Below are 15511 nucleotides of genomic sequence, written 5' to 3'. Positions count from 1 at the left end.
ATGAAGTAATCAGGAAAAATACGGATTGGTCTTTGCAGAAAGAACTTTATGCCTCTCACATCATAATATGGCTCAATTAGAATACTGAGCCATGAAATCACAATCCAGTTAATGCCTTTCTTTATATACAAAGAAGGACAATAAAAGTGTTTAAAGATGTAATATACAAGTGTGTATATAGACAGAGTATGTGTGTACTTATTTCTTTCATACATGATATACAGTGTTCCTGCTTTGTGAAATATTTCGAAAGATCATGTAGCCCCAATTAGAGTCTTAAAAAGGCTGAGAAGAGGCCACTTGTTTACCCCAAAAAGATAGCTTAAAAAAAAAAAAAAAAAAAAAAAAAAACTTGAAAGCTTGAAGCTAATGACATAACCATAGTTACGGCATCAATTTGAGTCTGGAAAAGTGCCTGGAGTAATAGCCCTAAAATAAGCAGCCTATCGTACACGTATCATTGAGGTGCTAAATTTGAGGATTTGCTGCATCAAGGACACAGCACCAACGGCAGAGGAGAGGAAGAGGCTTCTGGTAAGTGCTGGCACCCCTGCGGCTGCTGTTCCTCGGCAGCAGCTTCCCGGAGGGCTTTCTCTCCTCTCCAGGGGGGGCCAGGAACCATCTCCATGACGCTCACAAAACACATGGACAAGTCGGAGAGGCTTCAACACGGAGCCACATAAATTCTGTTATCACAATTAATGTGAACGCAAAGGGATAGACTGGTGAACACCAAGACATCCAAACCTTCTGCTGGTGATTTTATATGAATAAAGATACCCATGCCCATCTCCCCAGTTCTATCATCACCACTAATGACAATGAAAATATACAATTTCTTAGCATTTTATTGCAGATACACAATGGAAAGTGTGGTAGACCTGTAGTCTTTAAACAAACTGATAAAAGAAAAATAAGCTATTTAATCTTTTTCTCTTTTCATTTTGTTAGTTTTTGACGGTGGTATATCACAAATGTCATGAAAACCCTTCCAGCAACTGGAATACAATTAAAATTACAACACGACCAAGTCAAACTAAAGACATCCCTCATGTGGAATATATTCCATAGTTACCATATGAGGTTTCTGATATTTTCCTATTAGGCACTGAGTAGCTGAAGAAACCTGATGGGGCAGGATTATCTTAATAGGAAGGTAGAAATTAGTGAGCCATTACTTACAGATAAATTAATATCAAACCAAGACAATGGGGAAAAAAAAAAAGGGAATTCAGGATTGTTTACATTTGCTTTAGGATTTTTCTTTTTAATTTTCTAAGCTATAAAAGGAGCTTACTCCCATTTCAGTTGCTATGTAAACTAATTCAGACTATGTCAGGGAAAATATAGAGCCACTGAAAAGTGCAAGCATTATCTGTCACATTAAAGAAAGTCAACTCTGAAAAAAAAAATACCAAAATGGGGAATACTCTAAAGAAAACCAAGGTATTCTGACACATTTATTTGTAAAGGAAATAAGGAAGGACAATAAAAATGATTGCAATTTTAAACAGTATTGGTTTGCTAAATTTTTATGAGAAGAACTAAAGAAAATGAACTTACACCCACAAGGAAGAAAAATAACACAAGCATTTTACAAACCGGTTTAAAAGCCTGTATACGCTACCTCAGTTTATACTTCATCTTCTTTGACCAAATCCTCAGTATGAATATATTATGACAATATTTTTACAATTACACAATGATGCTATGAAGAGATAGGATCAAAATAATCATCATCCAGTGAGGAAAGTGTTCATCTTATTTCCAGCCATTATATGCAATTTTCTATTGTGAATTTAAGTGTACTTACAGTAAAGTGTCTAGCAGTACATTGCATCCTAGTTACATGGGATCAAATCCCATCCTATCCAGTAATAATTTCTGAAAATCTTTTCAGAAGCTTTATTATCTGTGGCCTACCTGCCCATCAAGACTGTAAAATGAAAACTTTCTCCTGGCATATTTATTTCACTACGAGAAGAATTTTTGAAACTTGTGATTTTCAGAATAATCAAAATGTATACCTCTGTAGAGTCTGCTTAATTTATCTGCAGCAGTTTACTCTTCCTTCCCTAAGAAATTATTTCAAATAGCCAATGATAAGTTAAATTACATCACAGAGCTGAATCACAGGATAATTTAGGAGGTCTTCAGTGCAATCTCTTGCTCAAAGCAGGCTCAGCTATGAGGTACCAGGTTGCTCCAGGCTTGCTCCACTTGGGTCTTGGAAACCACCAAGGATGCCACACTGCACAGCTTCACGGTGGAACCTGTTCCAACATCACTGGACTGCCCTAATGGTGCCAAAATTCCCCCTAATATCAAACTGGAACATGTGGAAGGGATTTTAAGTCTTTTAAGAGAGACAGCTGAGAGTTTTATACAGCTACCACATGCAACATTTAATAGTCTTAATTTACTGATCTGGAGATGAATGCCACACATCTTCTCAAACGGAAATGATTACAACTCACTTTGAAATAGTACCTTGAATTATGCTGTAACCTGTAATGCTATTACTGTATTACTGCTTGATGAGTCAAAAGGTTTTACCTCTACAGCCATCATACAGCAGTTTTACTTTTATTAACTAATGCTATTGTCCATATTACAGACTGAGAGCTAATTACTGCTAGAAATTAACTGAACCTTGGTAAAAATATCTTAATTCCCTTATTGCTAAATCTGAATATAACAGGACAAGGAAGAAGGGAAGGAAGAAGTGAAGCATGCACCAACTTCTTACCAATCGTGAAGATGTTAACTTAGCTCCCTAAACTTAGCTGAATTTTCTGAAAATGCATTCAGAAAGGTAAGCATTGATCTGGAGTTTAATTTTAGATTCGTTTTATTCTAAAATATGATTCCTATGCTTCCGTTCTTTAAAGCTTCTCTTGCTATTGACTAAGATAATTCCAGATCCAAAAAGCATGTATTAAAAACAGGTGAAGAAAAAGGTGCATCTTTTCAAATTACGGAACATTTTTATACTTTTAAAAAAGTGAAAACCCAGCCCGGCCCATGGAGGTGTCTGGCCGTCCTGACCACCCTTCTCCCTTGCAGGCCCTGGGACGGACCACGGCTCCGCAGCCACCTCAGCGCGGGCCCGGCACATCCATTCGGCCAGGGCACACGACGCCGAGCTCAGCCCTCAACCAGGAACATGGAACGGCTTTCTGAAGAGCCCAAAACGGGGACTTTCCCACATCTTATTCGTCATATTTGCGGCAAGCAAACTGAGGGATAAAATGCTGCCAGGATTCAGTCACCAAGGACCTGATTATGTAGCCGGTGCTTAGCCTAATCTCTTCTGCAGCGAGTGCATCTCTCTTGCTGTAATTAAATGTGATCACAGGCACAGTTATTTGGGGGCATAATTCCATCAATTTCAGCCACCTAACTGCTTCAATTACAGGTGAAAAAGTTAAGTAATGAAAGGATATGAATGAAAATGTGAAGGTTGTAATGACTGGGGGCTAGACTGAGACAGCGAAAAATCATGTGAATGTGTGAAAGTAAGAGCCTATGCCTTGAAAGTTCAGAAATTCCACCAGTACTAAAAATGTCACATACCGAACAACTGAGACGTTTTTGAAGTTTATATCTTCTGCTTTAAAGAAAGGAATTACAGGATTGCATTAAAGCAAGGAATATTGCTATCTGTAAATTCAAATATTTCTATGAGTGGTAGCAAAGACAGATGGACCTTGTCCTGTAGTTCTGGGGAAGTAAAATTTAGAAATGTTACATTCACTTTTTACTTCCCAAAGACATACTGCAAGCCTGAAGAAATTTCACAGAAAAATAAATAAATAAATAAATAAAGCGGGTCAGAAATTGATGTTATGAGTTTTGACATCATTAAAAGAGGTAATAATTTCTTTTTTTGTTAGCAGTTGCCTCAGAAAGCTAAGCTGTATGAATACTAAGGAAGTAAATATTCTAAGTAGGATTATGAATTACAGTGATTAGCCTTAATTATATTCCTTAGGTATATTTTGTTTACTTATTTACGTATGGAATAAATGCCCTATATGGAAATTGGTAGTTTCTGCTCTGAAGAATCAATATTTTAAACAGGTAAGTCACCCAGAAAGGAAGATATGGTGTTTGAAACAAAAATCCTGGAAATTCAACAGAACAGAAACAACCTCAACAGAACAAATGTCTAATGCTCTCCTGCATCCTGAATAATGGAATTACCCTTTTGTGCCCCCTGAAGAACGAGGGGGTTCACTAATACTGACCACACTTTTACAGAAATGTATACTTTTCCTTTTTTAACAACCACAAGGTATTTCTTAACAAAAACTACCAAAAATGCTTAGCTTGAGTCTTTCCCTACTGTATTGTCTTCAAATTGTGTAAGTTAAATTAATTAATTAAATTGGCATTCTTTTTTATTGACTTGTTTTATTTGCTTTCTAACTCTTTTGTAGTTGATTTTCATATTACTTTGTATTCATGAGTTTGAATAAGGATGAGAGAATCTGGAATTAAGGACCAGAAGCATTAGAGAATACTTTTACATATGCAAAACAGATATTTATCATTGCTCTGGAAATGTTGCAGGTATGATAGCTATTAACACTGATTTGACTAACAGGCAGAAAAAAAAATACCATCTGGTATAAATAAGATGTTAGTAGACAGAGTATTGTTTTAATTTACATATATAACCAATATGCAATATATGCAAATTTATGTTTTTAAAATTCTAGGCCTTAGTAAGAGAAGTCATCTATAAAATATCTTTCTTTATATACAAATATTGGCACCAACTCTTTTATTATACTTATAAAGCATCAAACCTACATGCTGAGTTAGTAATACAAATATTTAATCGATAGGAATTTTACAAGTTTCATGATGTAGCTTTGCTTATCACTGGATAAAGGAAAGAATAGGTAAATTTCTATCTGACTTTTGGATATTGGGAGTCTAACCTTTAAAAACCTTTAAGTCCATACTTTTCACTGAAATACTAAATATATTTGAAAATTAAATCAAATTTACCTACCCTATTGATAATGTATGCTATTTTAGGTACTGGGCCAAGCCAATACCACTATCAGACTTCCATCCCGAATATGTTTTGCATCCAGCCAGCTCAGAGCTGAGCCAATAAAGGGCTCACACTAACTTGCCTTCAGGCCCTCAGGTTCTGCAGCAAAGGGGAAAGTAGGGCAATTAGCTTTAAAAAAAAAAAAAAAAAAAAGAAATAGAAAAATAGAGGGGAAAAAAAAAAAAGAAAAGAAAAACAACTAACATCTCTGTCCAACAGCAAAAGCTTTGTTTATCCCACTTTCAATACGTGGTGTTATACTTCCTGAGCTTGCTTATGTTTTTTTTTATAGACAGCTTGTCACCACAAAGTAGATAATGAAAAAAAGACTTGGAAAAGTGATTTCATATACCAGGGTAAATTTTTCCCTCTCAGTAAGTTTTTATGTTGGTAAATTGTTTATTCATGGGATAGGACATCCTACGTCTGACCATTTAAAATCATACTGAAGAGTAATATGTCATACCTTTACCTTAGCTCTTTCCTATCTTAAACTGCAATTATCGTATACAAATGTGCAGATATCTTATAAGTAATATTAACACAAAATTGGATATAGAAGAAAGTTTGCTAACTTTATCAGGTTAAAAAAAAAGCTTAGATTATAAGCAATGGTGCCAGCTTGTAGATGTTTGAATACTGGATAACCACATAAGTATACAGGTCACACTTATCCATGCACATAGATGTGTGTGAGTTAGAATTTGGACATTACCATCCTCCTATTATTTAACAAAAGAGTTTCACGAATATTTGAGAAATATATAAAATATTGACTAGAAAAGATTTTGCAATGATAGCTCACTTTTAATAACTTAGAAGGTTCCATGTAGTTAATGAAATAGTAACTTCCATGTAACACACACAGTTGTAATCCGTACAGGACCTTATAGCCATTTCTGTTTAACAAAATATGAAACAACTCCACTGGTAACTTAAGCTGTAGGAGTTTGTTTACAACAAAATGCAATTCCCTAAGGATCAATTCATCTCTCTTTGGGAATATTTGTTAATACTACTAAAGAGAAATAAACAATGAGGATGAAAAAAAGACAAAAACGTACCTCAAGATTGTTGTTGCTTGCTTATATATATAAAAATACACTTCTCTAACAGCATTCCTGAATCATATATCTTTGTGCTAATGCCATGTAAAGAGAACACCTCTATATGTATTGTATGCAATAGGACTGAAATTATATATTGTGGAAGCACAGACTGTTTTGTTTCATCAACAAAAATTCATGAAAGGTCTTGATTTCCCTCTTTACTTTCTCAACCCTCTCCTGCCCCAAAACTGCTGCTCAGTGCCTCTACTTTGAAGAATTAGTTATTTGTTTATGCATCTGCATTTGTGATGGAATTGTCATCTCTTGATAGAGCTGCAGTACTTCTAAAGACTGTGCTGTAGTATTCCCTTCAAAATGACGTTTCATGAACACCTTTTATAATCCATTATAGTTTTCTTTCTTCACTAAGTACACATCATTCGGAACTAAGTATGTCAGGCCCCCAGTATATGGCTGGAGTGCCACCAAGGTGCTGTAAACCTGGCACATTCACAGCACTGAGGCCACCGCAGCCCCCGGGGGCACCAGCTCCCATCTGTGCCTCCTTTGCTCAGAGCCCCTACCATAGGGTTTCGGCATATGGGGAGCAATGAGAAAGGAAATAATTGAATTTTGACCCAGTTACTCTCAGCTGCAAAATGCTGAGGAAGGAACCATTGCACCACCTATAACTGAGAGCAGTCAGACACTTTGTATGGCCGGGTCAGCCTCTATAGAGCAAAGAATGAGTGCAGCTCCCAAAACCTGAATGTTATTTGAGCACACTTTGGGCAAGATTACACTAAAATAGGACTGGAATTACTACTGTAAGTCCATAAAGGAAAAAAGAGTTCTATTAATCTCTTTGCTAGAAATATGGAACTCTCATTAGCATCACTGTGACCTATTTTATGTATGGTAAAGTTCTGAAAATATTTAGAAATGTGATGATACGGATATAGTGATATCAAGCAATAAGATGTACTCTTTCATTCAAACATCTTCTGAAACTAATTGGTCAAAATGTGACATAACTTGTTACATACATTCTGATAAAACACAACTGTAGATGGCATGGCATTAATTTCTACAAATGCCATAAAAATTGCAAATCATCACTGCTTACCTCCTGCCAGGAATATGTGTACTAGAAACAATTATGGAAATGAATAATTACTCATGTAATTTGAATTTCATTTTTATGTGAAAGACTAGTCCAAGACTATTTGCTGATTCAGTCCCAATGAAGATCTGCCTTGCAGCTGTTAATGGGACTTAAGCATGAATTTCAAAATCATTGAATGCTTGAGAGAGACAATCTAAATGTGCAAGAGATGTATTGGTTAAATTTAAAAAAGAAAAAAAAAAGTCAAGTCTACAAATTATTTGTACAGCAAAGTATTTAGTAAACTATGCTAAGAACAATCATTTCAGTTTAGACATAGAACTTCCCTCCCAACATCAATCTGTGCTTCCATTGCTGGGATGTTACCCGGTAGAACGACTCCAGCTTTTCTCAAAAATTACACCAAGCCAGAAAACCACCAACCAAACAACCAGTGTGCGATGTGGCAAAGCCCTCTCGACAACACTGTGACCAGTCTAACATTGTAGACTCCCAGCGTGACTCTGGCAGTGAAGTAATCCAAAACGCACAGCGGGAAAGGAGGACAAATCCAGAGCATGGGCATGCTATTCGCTTCCCTTCTAGTAACAGTCAGGATCAGATTTGCCCAACTGCTGAGGAAACACAGGGCAATAATGTGCGAGTGATCCACACCACTTACCACACAGGTTTTCAGCAATTCAGGAGGGAAAAGAATGCATAGGTACATATGCGCTTATAAATATTTCCTTCTTTCTCCATTTAGAGGTATTTGATTCAAAGATACAGTCCTCAAGCTGGGAAGTCCCCAAAATACAAGTGATTATTTCTAGTTGCTTCGTTCAGCTCATGGTAGTGTTGAGCTTGATCAGGGAGAGGGCTTTTCCTTTCCCCCCTTTAGTTTTCCCTCCTGCATCTATCACTTTATCATCTTTGAGAGCTGCCTGACCAGGCTTCACTTTTTTCTGCTTCTAGGGACCTATGCTTAAATATGCAACTGCGTCAGAAAGAGGATGTGTGTGCGTTGATAAACTCCCCATTTGTGTAACGCTTAGTAAACTTCTGTTCATCAAATTCCCAACACAGTATACTTAATTTGATATTTGCTGCAAAGCAAAAAATCAGCAATGAAATATTAGCCATATTGCACTGAGAAAACAAATATATTGTGAAAGATCATTTATCATTAGAAATTTTTGCTTTAATTTTAAATCAGGCAGCCGAAACAGTATTATAAGAAAAATTGCTTTGTTTATATAAATTCTGTGCTTGAGCAGCAGGTAACTAAGTTCATATCGACAATAAAATAAACTATGGTTTGCTCATCCCACTGTGCAAAAGTAAAAGTTCCCCTGCAAGTACTGTCATAAATCCTTGAAAATGTTTAAGTGCTCTGACACCAGGAAGTAGTTTTCCTGCAAAATGATGTTACCAATACAGTGTTAGAGAAATCAGCTTTGCTGGAACTTTGCTCCTAAGTAAGTCATCCACATGAAGTACAAGTTCGCAATAGTATCAAAACTAGTAGGTTCCCATTTTCCAGTATTGGAAGCAAAAACTGTTTAAATCAAGGTGCCTCTCTTATAGGACTTTGCACAACAGTCCTACTGGAAACAACATTCCTAAATCCTGATAGCCTCAGAAATTTAAAGCTTTTCCACACCATGCTTGTGATACAGGCAGACATCAAGGGTTAAACTGGTTAAACCACCAAAAGTTTGTACTCTGATCTCAGAGCCTGTGACTCAGGCTCAGAGTGAAATGTCAAATTTATATTCCACAGAGGAGCAACAGCCTTACTTTAGTCCTGGTTTAGACTCCTTTCTTTTCTCATCCTAGAGATACTCTTAAAAAAAAGAAAAACTGAATAAAGACGTAAATACAACCACCTCATCCCACAGACACTCCTAGCAGCAAAAATATCACCAAAGAAGGAATGATGGAGAGCAGGTTAGGATTGCCAGAGAAACTGGCATAGGATGCTCCCATACCACCACTCTGTGGCTTCAGAGCAGCAACCCATCGGTGTTGCAGCATCTGCCAACCCACCACTCCCTTGACAGCCCCCAGGATGTTGAACCGGATTCTGCACTTACAGAGCAAATAAATCCCAAGGCATTTTACCCAGGTGTTCTTCTCCTGTTTCACGTGTCACCTTTTTTTTTTCTTCTCCTTTGTATCACCCGAAACATGAAACTTTTTTTAAACAGATTACCATATTGCTTCCTGAATGTTCATTGCTTCCAATTGCTTATTCCCCACTGACAAATTAGTTGTTTAGGGTGTTTTCCACAGCAACCAATGTAATCTCACAGAATATTATGAGTTTGACTGGAAAATAAGCACCATAAACTCCCGTAAAACTTGCCTGTTAGAAACTAAGGAGAGAAGAAAACAAGATATTACATGCGAGACAGAAATGTCAAAGCAAAATACATGTCAATGTTTTTTCCACTGAATATAACTGCATTCTTCTTACAATAAACATGCCAATTCAGAACAGAAAGCTTCCAGCTGAGCATCATGCTCTCAACACCCATAAGTCAGACTGCATAGCAGATGTTAAATGTGAAATCCATTAAGACCAATTAGATTCTACAGAGAGGAGGAGAAGAAAAAAAAAAAAGCAGTAATAGCACGCAGAGGTATTACACAACAGTGCTGGGAGGCACAGAAAGCCGCAAAAGACAGAAGACCTGAAAAGGCCCAATTTTACCCTCCCCTCGTGAAGCGACCGACTAACAGCTCTGCTGAGATGCCTGCATTCCCAGGAAGCAAGGAGGGACTCTGGCCTCCTCTTTCCATCTAGAAACGGCTTTTGAGAGACAGTCCTAAGGTCATCCTCTACCACGCACCATAAGGCGGCCCATATGCTGAAATGCCAATGCAGCAGTTGGAGCCTCTTTCCCAAGCTTCTTGTGCATTTACTATTGCATTAATTGACCCAAGTCACTATGACGCATGCTAAGGTGAGAGTTTGGTAGCCCAGAGATCTCCATCAGCAGTCGGGCTCCACGTGAGCATGGCTTGTAGCCAACGTACCACAAAAAAAGAAAAAACATGGTATGCTCTAATAGAGCCTTTTCAATACCAAGATAAACAATTACTCTTTTTATCACCCAGTAACATACAGGATTTGTAATAGTTGCATGGGGCAGACTGAGCACTTTTCAGCGCTAAGCCATGTATGTGAGTTAAATTCTGGCCATGTAGCAATTGTGTAGATAAATGAGCCAGTCATTGCATACGAGATAGCTTGCACACCACTGGGGGCAAAGAATCTAATTTTGATAGGAATTATGCATACTAAAAAGGAATGTCAGTCTCTGTACTTGTCAGGACATGTTGCCAAAGGCTGAAGCATTATTTCCTGGTATGCAGTGTCAAACAACTTCTATTTCTTGAATTAAAATTAGTCTGCAACAACTAATCCATCTCTGGATATTAAGCAATTTATAAATTAAATAGATGCATACATAGTATCTAAGATGCATTTGATCTGCAGCATCATTTAACCTGCAGCATGCAGAAAGACAAGGGGCAGATTATACCTAGCAAAGTTAGGGATGTAATAGAAAAAGGCTTGCAATCTATTTCACAAAATATAGATTAAAGGCCACCTTTAGTCTTTGCACATTCCTCAGCAGCTTTCAATGAGAAACCCATTCAGCAACTCACGACCTAAGGAAATGGGTGAAAGATACATATCTTACTATATGTTTTTCAATCACTTTGTAACTTCCTGATGCTAAAATATGACTCGAGTTTACCAGAAGTCCTCAGGAGCAACGGTCCAAAAGAAGTCCGTGTGTCTGCTACATAATTATGGACCAACAACTAACAGTTTCTTGCTAAGGATGTTCATGCTGTGAATAACGAATGCCAGATAGGCATTTACAGGGACTTTCTACAGTGTAACAGGAAAGTAGGTAGGTTTCTTCTTGCCTGGCACCAATTAATTATCAGGTAACAGCAAAACCAAAGTAGCCCACACAAAGCTGTTTTATCTTGATATTTTTGCCTGTAGGGCACAGGGCAGGGTTGAAGATCCTCCATAAGAGCTCTGGAAATCAGCCACCTCCTAAGAGGCACAGCTCTATCTCCGAGGTTCCTGTGGAAATATGGCTGAGGAACCATTCGAGGAGCACATGCTCGTCTCTCTGGGTATTGAGCTCTGTTGAAGGGTGGAGAAAGGAATATAATCCTTCTGCTGGGAAGTCTAGAGACAGGTAACCTGACTGATTTTCTCACCCCGATACAGAGCACAGGCAGGCTTCCAAGCACAGCTTTCCCTCTGATGCACTCTTGGGCAGAAGCAAAGACACAGCAAGCATCCAGGGCATGTAATAAATAATAAATAAATAAATAAATATTGTTTTTTCAAAGGTCTTCATCAATTTGACATTTAGTCAATTAAAAAATAAAAAGACTTGTTTCAGGTGCTATGCTTTGCCTTTGCTTCTCTTCCTGTTTTGGTGGTTTTGTAATTTTCTCTCAGTCTTGCTGCATTTCACAAAAATTTATCTAATTATAGGAAAAAGTATGAAATCACATTAATTAAAATGTTGCCAAATGCACAGCTAAGTAAACAAAATTAAAGTATGCTTTTCTTTATTCGACATACTTGTAGCGGAACCCTTTTTTTGCTTTCGTAAGTAAAAACAACACAAGAAAAATATCTGGCAAAAATAGTTTTCTGATGTCAAATTAAATAATTAAATGTTTTACTTTACATATTACAGAAGACTAAAATCAAAACAAAAATCATAGTGTACAACAGCCAGTGCAACCCTGGCATAATTCCACATAGATCAATAGTATTACATCAGGGATTAATTTGGAACACTGATCTGAATTACAGCACTGCTCTATAGAGCAACTTGATCATGACACAAAAATAAATAAATAAATAAAGCTTTATGAGCACACACAAATGCACACCATGAAAAAAAATCTGTTTCTGCCAAAAATAGAACAAGCCATTTCACATACTCCTTAATAAGGAATTCTTACTATTTTGGAAATCAGCAAGGCCATTTTTCTCAGAAAGGGCATTTAAATAATTATGCCAAATACTTGACAAAGTCCATGCAGAAAAGTGTAACGCTCTCCTACAACTCAGTTTTCACATTTCTTAATTAAATATGACATGCTTGACAGGTTATGCAATTAATCTTCAAAAACTGTTTTATTCGAGTTTTGAAGGCTGTATTTAAAGCTCTGAAGCCTTCTCAGCCGAGGCTGCTCGCCACCTACCTAACACCCTGCAGCGTGAGCAGCTCGGTGAACTTCGCCGCCGAGCAGCGCGCTGCTCGCGTCTCCTCCTCTGCTCAACGCCGTGTGCCCAGACACAGTTTTGAACACAGAGCTGGGTGCTGCTCTAACTCCAGGACGGTGCAGGTGGAGGCTGCATCTCCCACCACTGAGGTGGGCAAATGTTTCTCCAGACCTCGCTCCTGCGCTCCATCACCTCTATCACCATGGGCTTAACTCAACTCCATGCACACATTACAGATATTTAAGACACATTACCTGTGTCTTTTAACGGCAAATCTCCACCAAGGGCTGGTGCTTTTGCCCAGCTGCGGTTTTATCAGCCCCAAACTTCCATCTAGCCCAGCTCCCATGCAGAAGGGCACTCTGCGAGACGGATGCTTGCCATTCGTCACCGCTTCATCTCCCACTTGCAAGTGACCCGAAACCTTTCAGGTTAAGCCCAGCCAAGTGGCAGAGTGACTCGGAGCCGCGGGCGTGCAACAGAGCGGGGCGGTTTCTGCTTGTTATCCAAGACGGACCCTTCCTTCCAGACTCCGGGGAAGTTGGCAGTGCCCGCAGCGCGGTGGGAATGCGCTAACGGCAACGGCAGCCAAGGTAGCATCAAATATTAAAGCCCTTCCTCGCTGCCGGCTCCGCGCTGCCATCTCGGCGGAGCGGCCCGTTCCCCCGCCCCGCCCCGGGCTGGAGGCCGCTCCGGGCCCGGCTCCCCCGCAGCGCCGGGAGCCCCGGGCGAGCGGGAGCGGCGGCCCCGCCGCGCCTGGGACGGGGCACCCGCGGCCCCATGTCCACCCCCTCACAGCAGGATAAATAAGTGTATACAGATAAAATGCGATCTGCTGGGGGGTGGGGAGGAGGAGGAGCGCGCTGTCCCCCGCTCTACCCGCCGCTCGGGGCCGGGATTTAGCCGCGGGCGGCACTTACTGAAGAAGATGTACTCGGTGTAGCTGCTCCAGACCTTGTCCTCGCGGTACTGGTTGATGAAGGCGGCGGTGCCGGTGGAGTTGCAAGCCACCATGTGGAAGCCCGCCTCGGAGAGGCGGTCGAAGGCTTGCTCCAGGTACGTGAACTTGAGGTAGAAGCGCGACGTGTACTTCTCGGGGGGGCGGTCGGGGTCGCGGCTCTCGTTGAGCGTCTCGCCGAAGACCTCCTTGGCCAGGGCGATGCGGCCGCACACCATGATGCGGGCCACGCGGCGGAACTTGGCGTCCGCCTGGTTGTCGCGCACCGTGGTGTAGGAGCCGCGGTAGCCCACGGTGAGGAAGCCCGAGCGCTTGTCCAGCGCCGCCCGCTCGCCGCTGCCCTGCGACGCGCTGTCCTCCAGGTCGCTCTGGCAGCCCTCGTCGTTGAGCGAGCCCTGCTTGGCGACCTTGGGCGACAGCAGCTTGACCAGGTCGCCCAGCTGGAAGTACTCGGCCTCGCGCAGGAGCCGCTCCTTCTCCGGGAAGTGCTCGGGCAGCGCCAGCTGCTTGTCCCGCAGGTAATCCAGCACGTACCTGAAGAGGAAGCCGTCGCGGTCGATGAAGAAGCGCGCCCGGCTGTCCCTGGGCAGCTGGCGGGCGGCGGCGGGGCCGCCCCGGCACGGCGAGAACATGGTGGCCAGCGTGCTGTCCGGCACGCTGAGCAGCGTCGCGTGCCTCGTCACGTACACCTGGCCGCCCACGTTGAGCTCCACCACCTCGGGGAACGGCGAGCCCGACGGCGCCGACACCATGTCGCTGATGGGCAGGATGCCGCCGCCCGCCTCCTTCAAAGCCATGGCTGCGAGCGGGCGGCCGCGAAGGAGGGTCTCCCTCCTAAAAAAGACGGCCTCCCTCCCTCCCTCCCCCCGTCCCCTCCACCCACCGCCTCGCCTCCTCCTTCCCCCGCCGCGCCCGGAAGCGCCTGGACGGAGCTGCCGCCGCCGCCGCCGCTGCTGCCGCCCTCCGGCTCCGCCGCCGCGGGACGGGGCGGCCGCCGCGCGGAGCCCGCAGCGCCCCCGGGCGGCCCCGCCTCGCCCTGCGCGCCGGGGGCCGCGGAGCCGCGCGGAGCCACGCGGAGCGCCCTCCCGCCGCCGCGCGGAGCGCCGCGCTCCGCCCCTCTGGGTCTGGGGTTGCACCCGCTCCCCCTACATATATATATATGTATGTATACATCCATCCATACAGTGTCCCAAATCTCTCCGCCTCCCTGGCGGAGTTTTGCAGCGGGGATGAGGACAGCCCGTCAAAAAGTCGCGCCCGGCAGGATGCGCGGGATGGCCCTAGTCGCCGTCCATGCTGCCTGGCACGTCTTCCCCTAGGGAAGGGGGGTTTTTAGCGGAGGTCATGAGAGATGCCGGGACGCGGATACCCTGTCCGGAGTGACGGGGCAGCGGCGCAGGGCGCTCGCGAGCCTGGCGGTGCCATCGGGGTGATTCAGAGCAGAACAGAGAGTCAGCTGCCTCCGGGGTCCAGGTGCCAAGCACACATTCCAGTTTGGAACGCACTGCCGTCCGGATTGTTGGCACTGTAGTAACTGAAGCTGTACTCTGTTTAAACAGTAGCAAAAAAAAGAAAATCATTTATCTTTTTATTTGGAGCCAAACCCACCTGCATCCAGATTTTTTGATGCATGCACTGTCAGTCTGTCTTGCTGGAATATATCAGAGCACAGATTTGTTCCTGTGAATTGTAAGAGATATGTACAGTTCTTTTTGCTGGTAGAAACTGAGGCCCAACACTGGCTGGATTCCTCTCACTACCAGTGCCACGTATAAGTGTCACTCTGTTGTGCTGCACAGTTCGTGGATGGGGACACTTTAGACTTTTATTATCCCTTACAAATTAAGTATGCAAGCCTTAATTGTGCCACCGAGGCAACTAGTTCTTCATTTAAACAAGGACCACTCCCGGCCTGCGTATAAACACCAGGTTGCAGTTACACTGCTTTTGGCATCTGGTACCTCCTCACTTCTGTGTAGTGATCAAGAGAGTGGGTTTCCTTCATGAGCATTAGACAGCCAAAGCTTAGTCATGTTCTTTAAACCACTTCTTA

The 15511-nt window shown here is 42.2% G+C and overlaps 1 protein-coding gene across 1 annotated transcript in view; it reads right to left on the bottom strand.

Annotated features, from left to right (window-relative positions):
* KCTD8 (potassium channel tetramerization domain containing 8) overlaps positions 1 to 14296 on the bottom strand; it is an 82542-nt gene extending 68246 nt beyond the window's left edge. Inside the window, exon 1 of the mRNA XM_088524749.1 lies at positions 13421 to 14296. Coding sequence (XP_088380875.1) covers positions 13421 to 14255 — 835 coding nt within the window. The 5' untranslated portion in view covers positions 14256 to 14296. The remainder of the gene's footprint in view (positions 1 to 13420) is intronic.
* Between the last annotated feature and the right edge of the window lie 1215 nt (positions 14297 to 15511).

Source organism: Tinamus guttatus, unplaced genomic scaffold (genome assembly GCF_059628265.1).
Source record: "Tinamus guttatus ecotype Peru unplaced genomic scaffold, ASM5962826v1 Tinamus_guttatus_pri_ptg000213l, whole genome shotgun sequence".
NCBI classification, from domain to species: domain Eukaryota; kingdom Metazoa; phylum Chordata; class Aves; order Tinamiformes; family Tinamidae; genus Tinamus; species Tinamus guttatus.
This window is presented reverse-complemented; position numbering and strand designations above follow the sequence as displayed.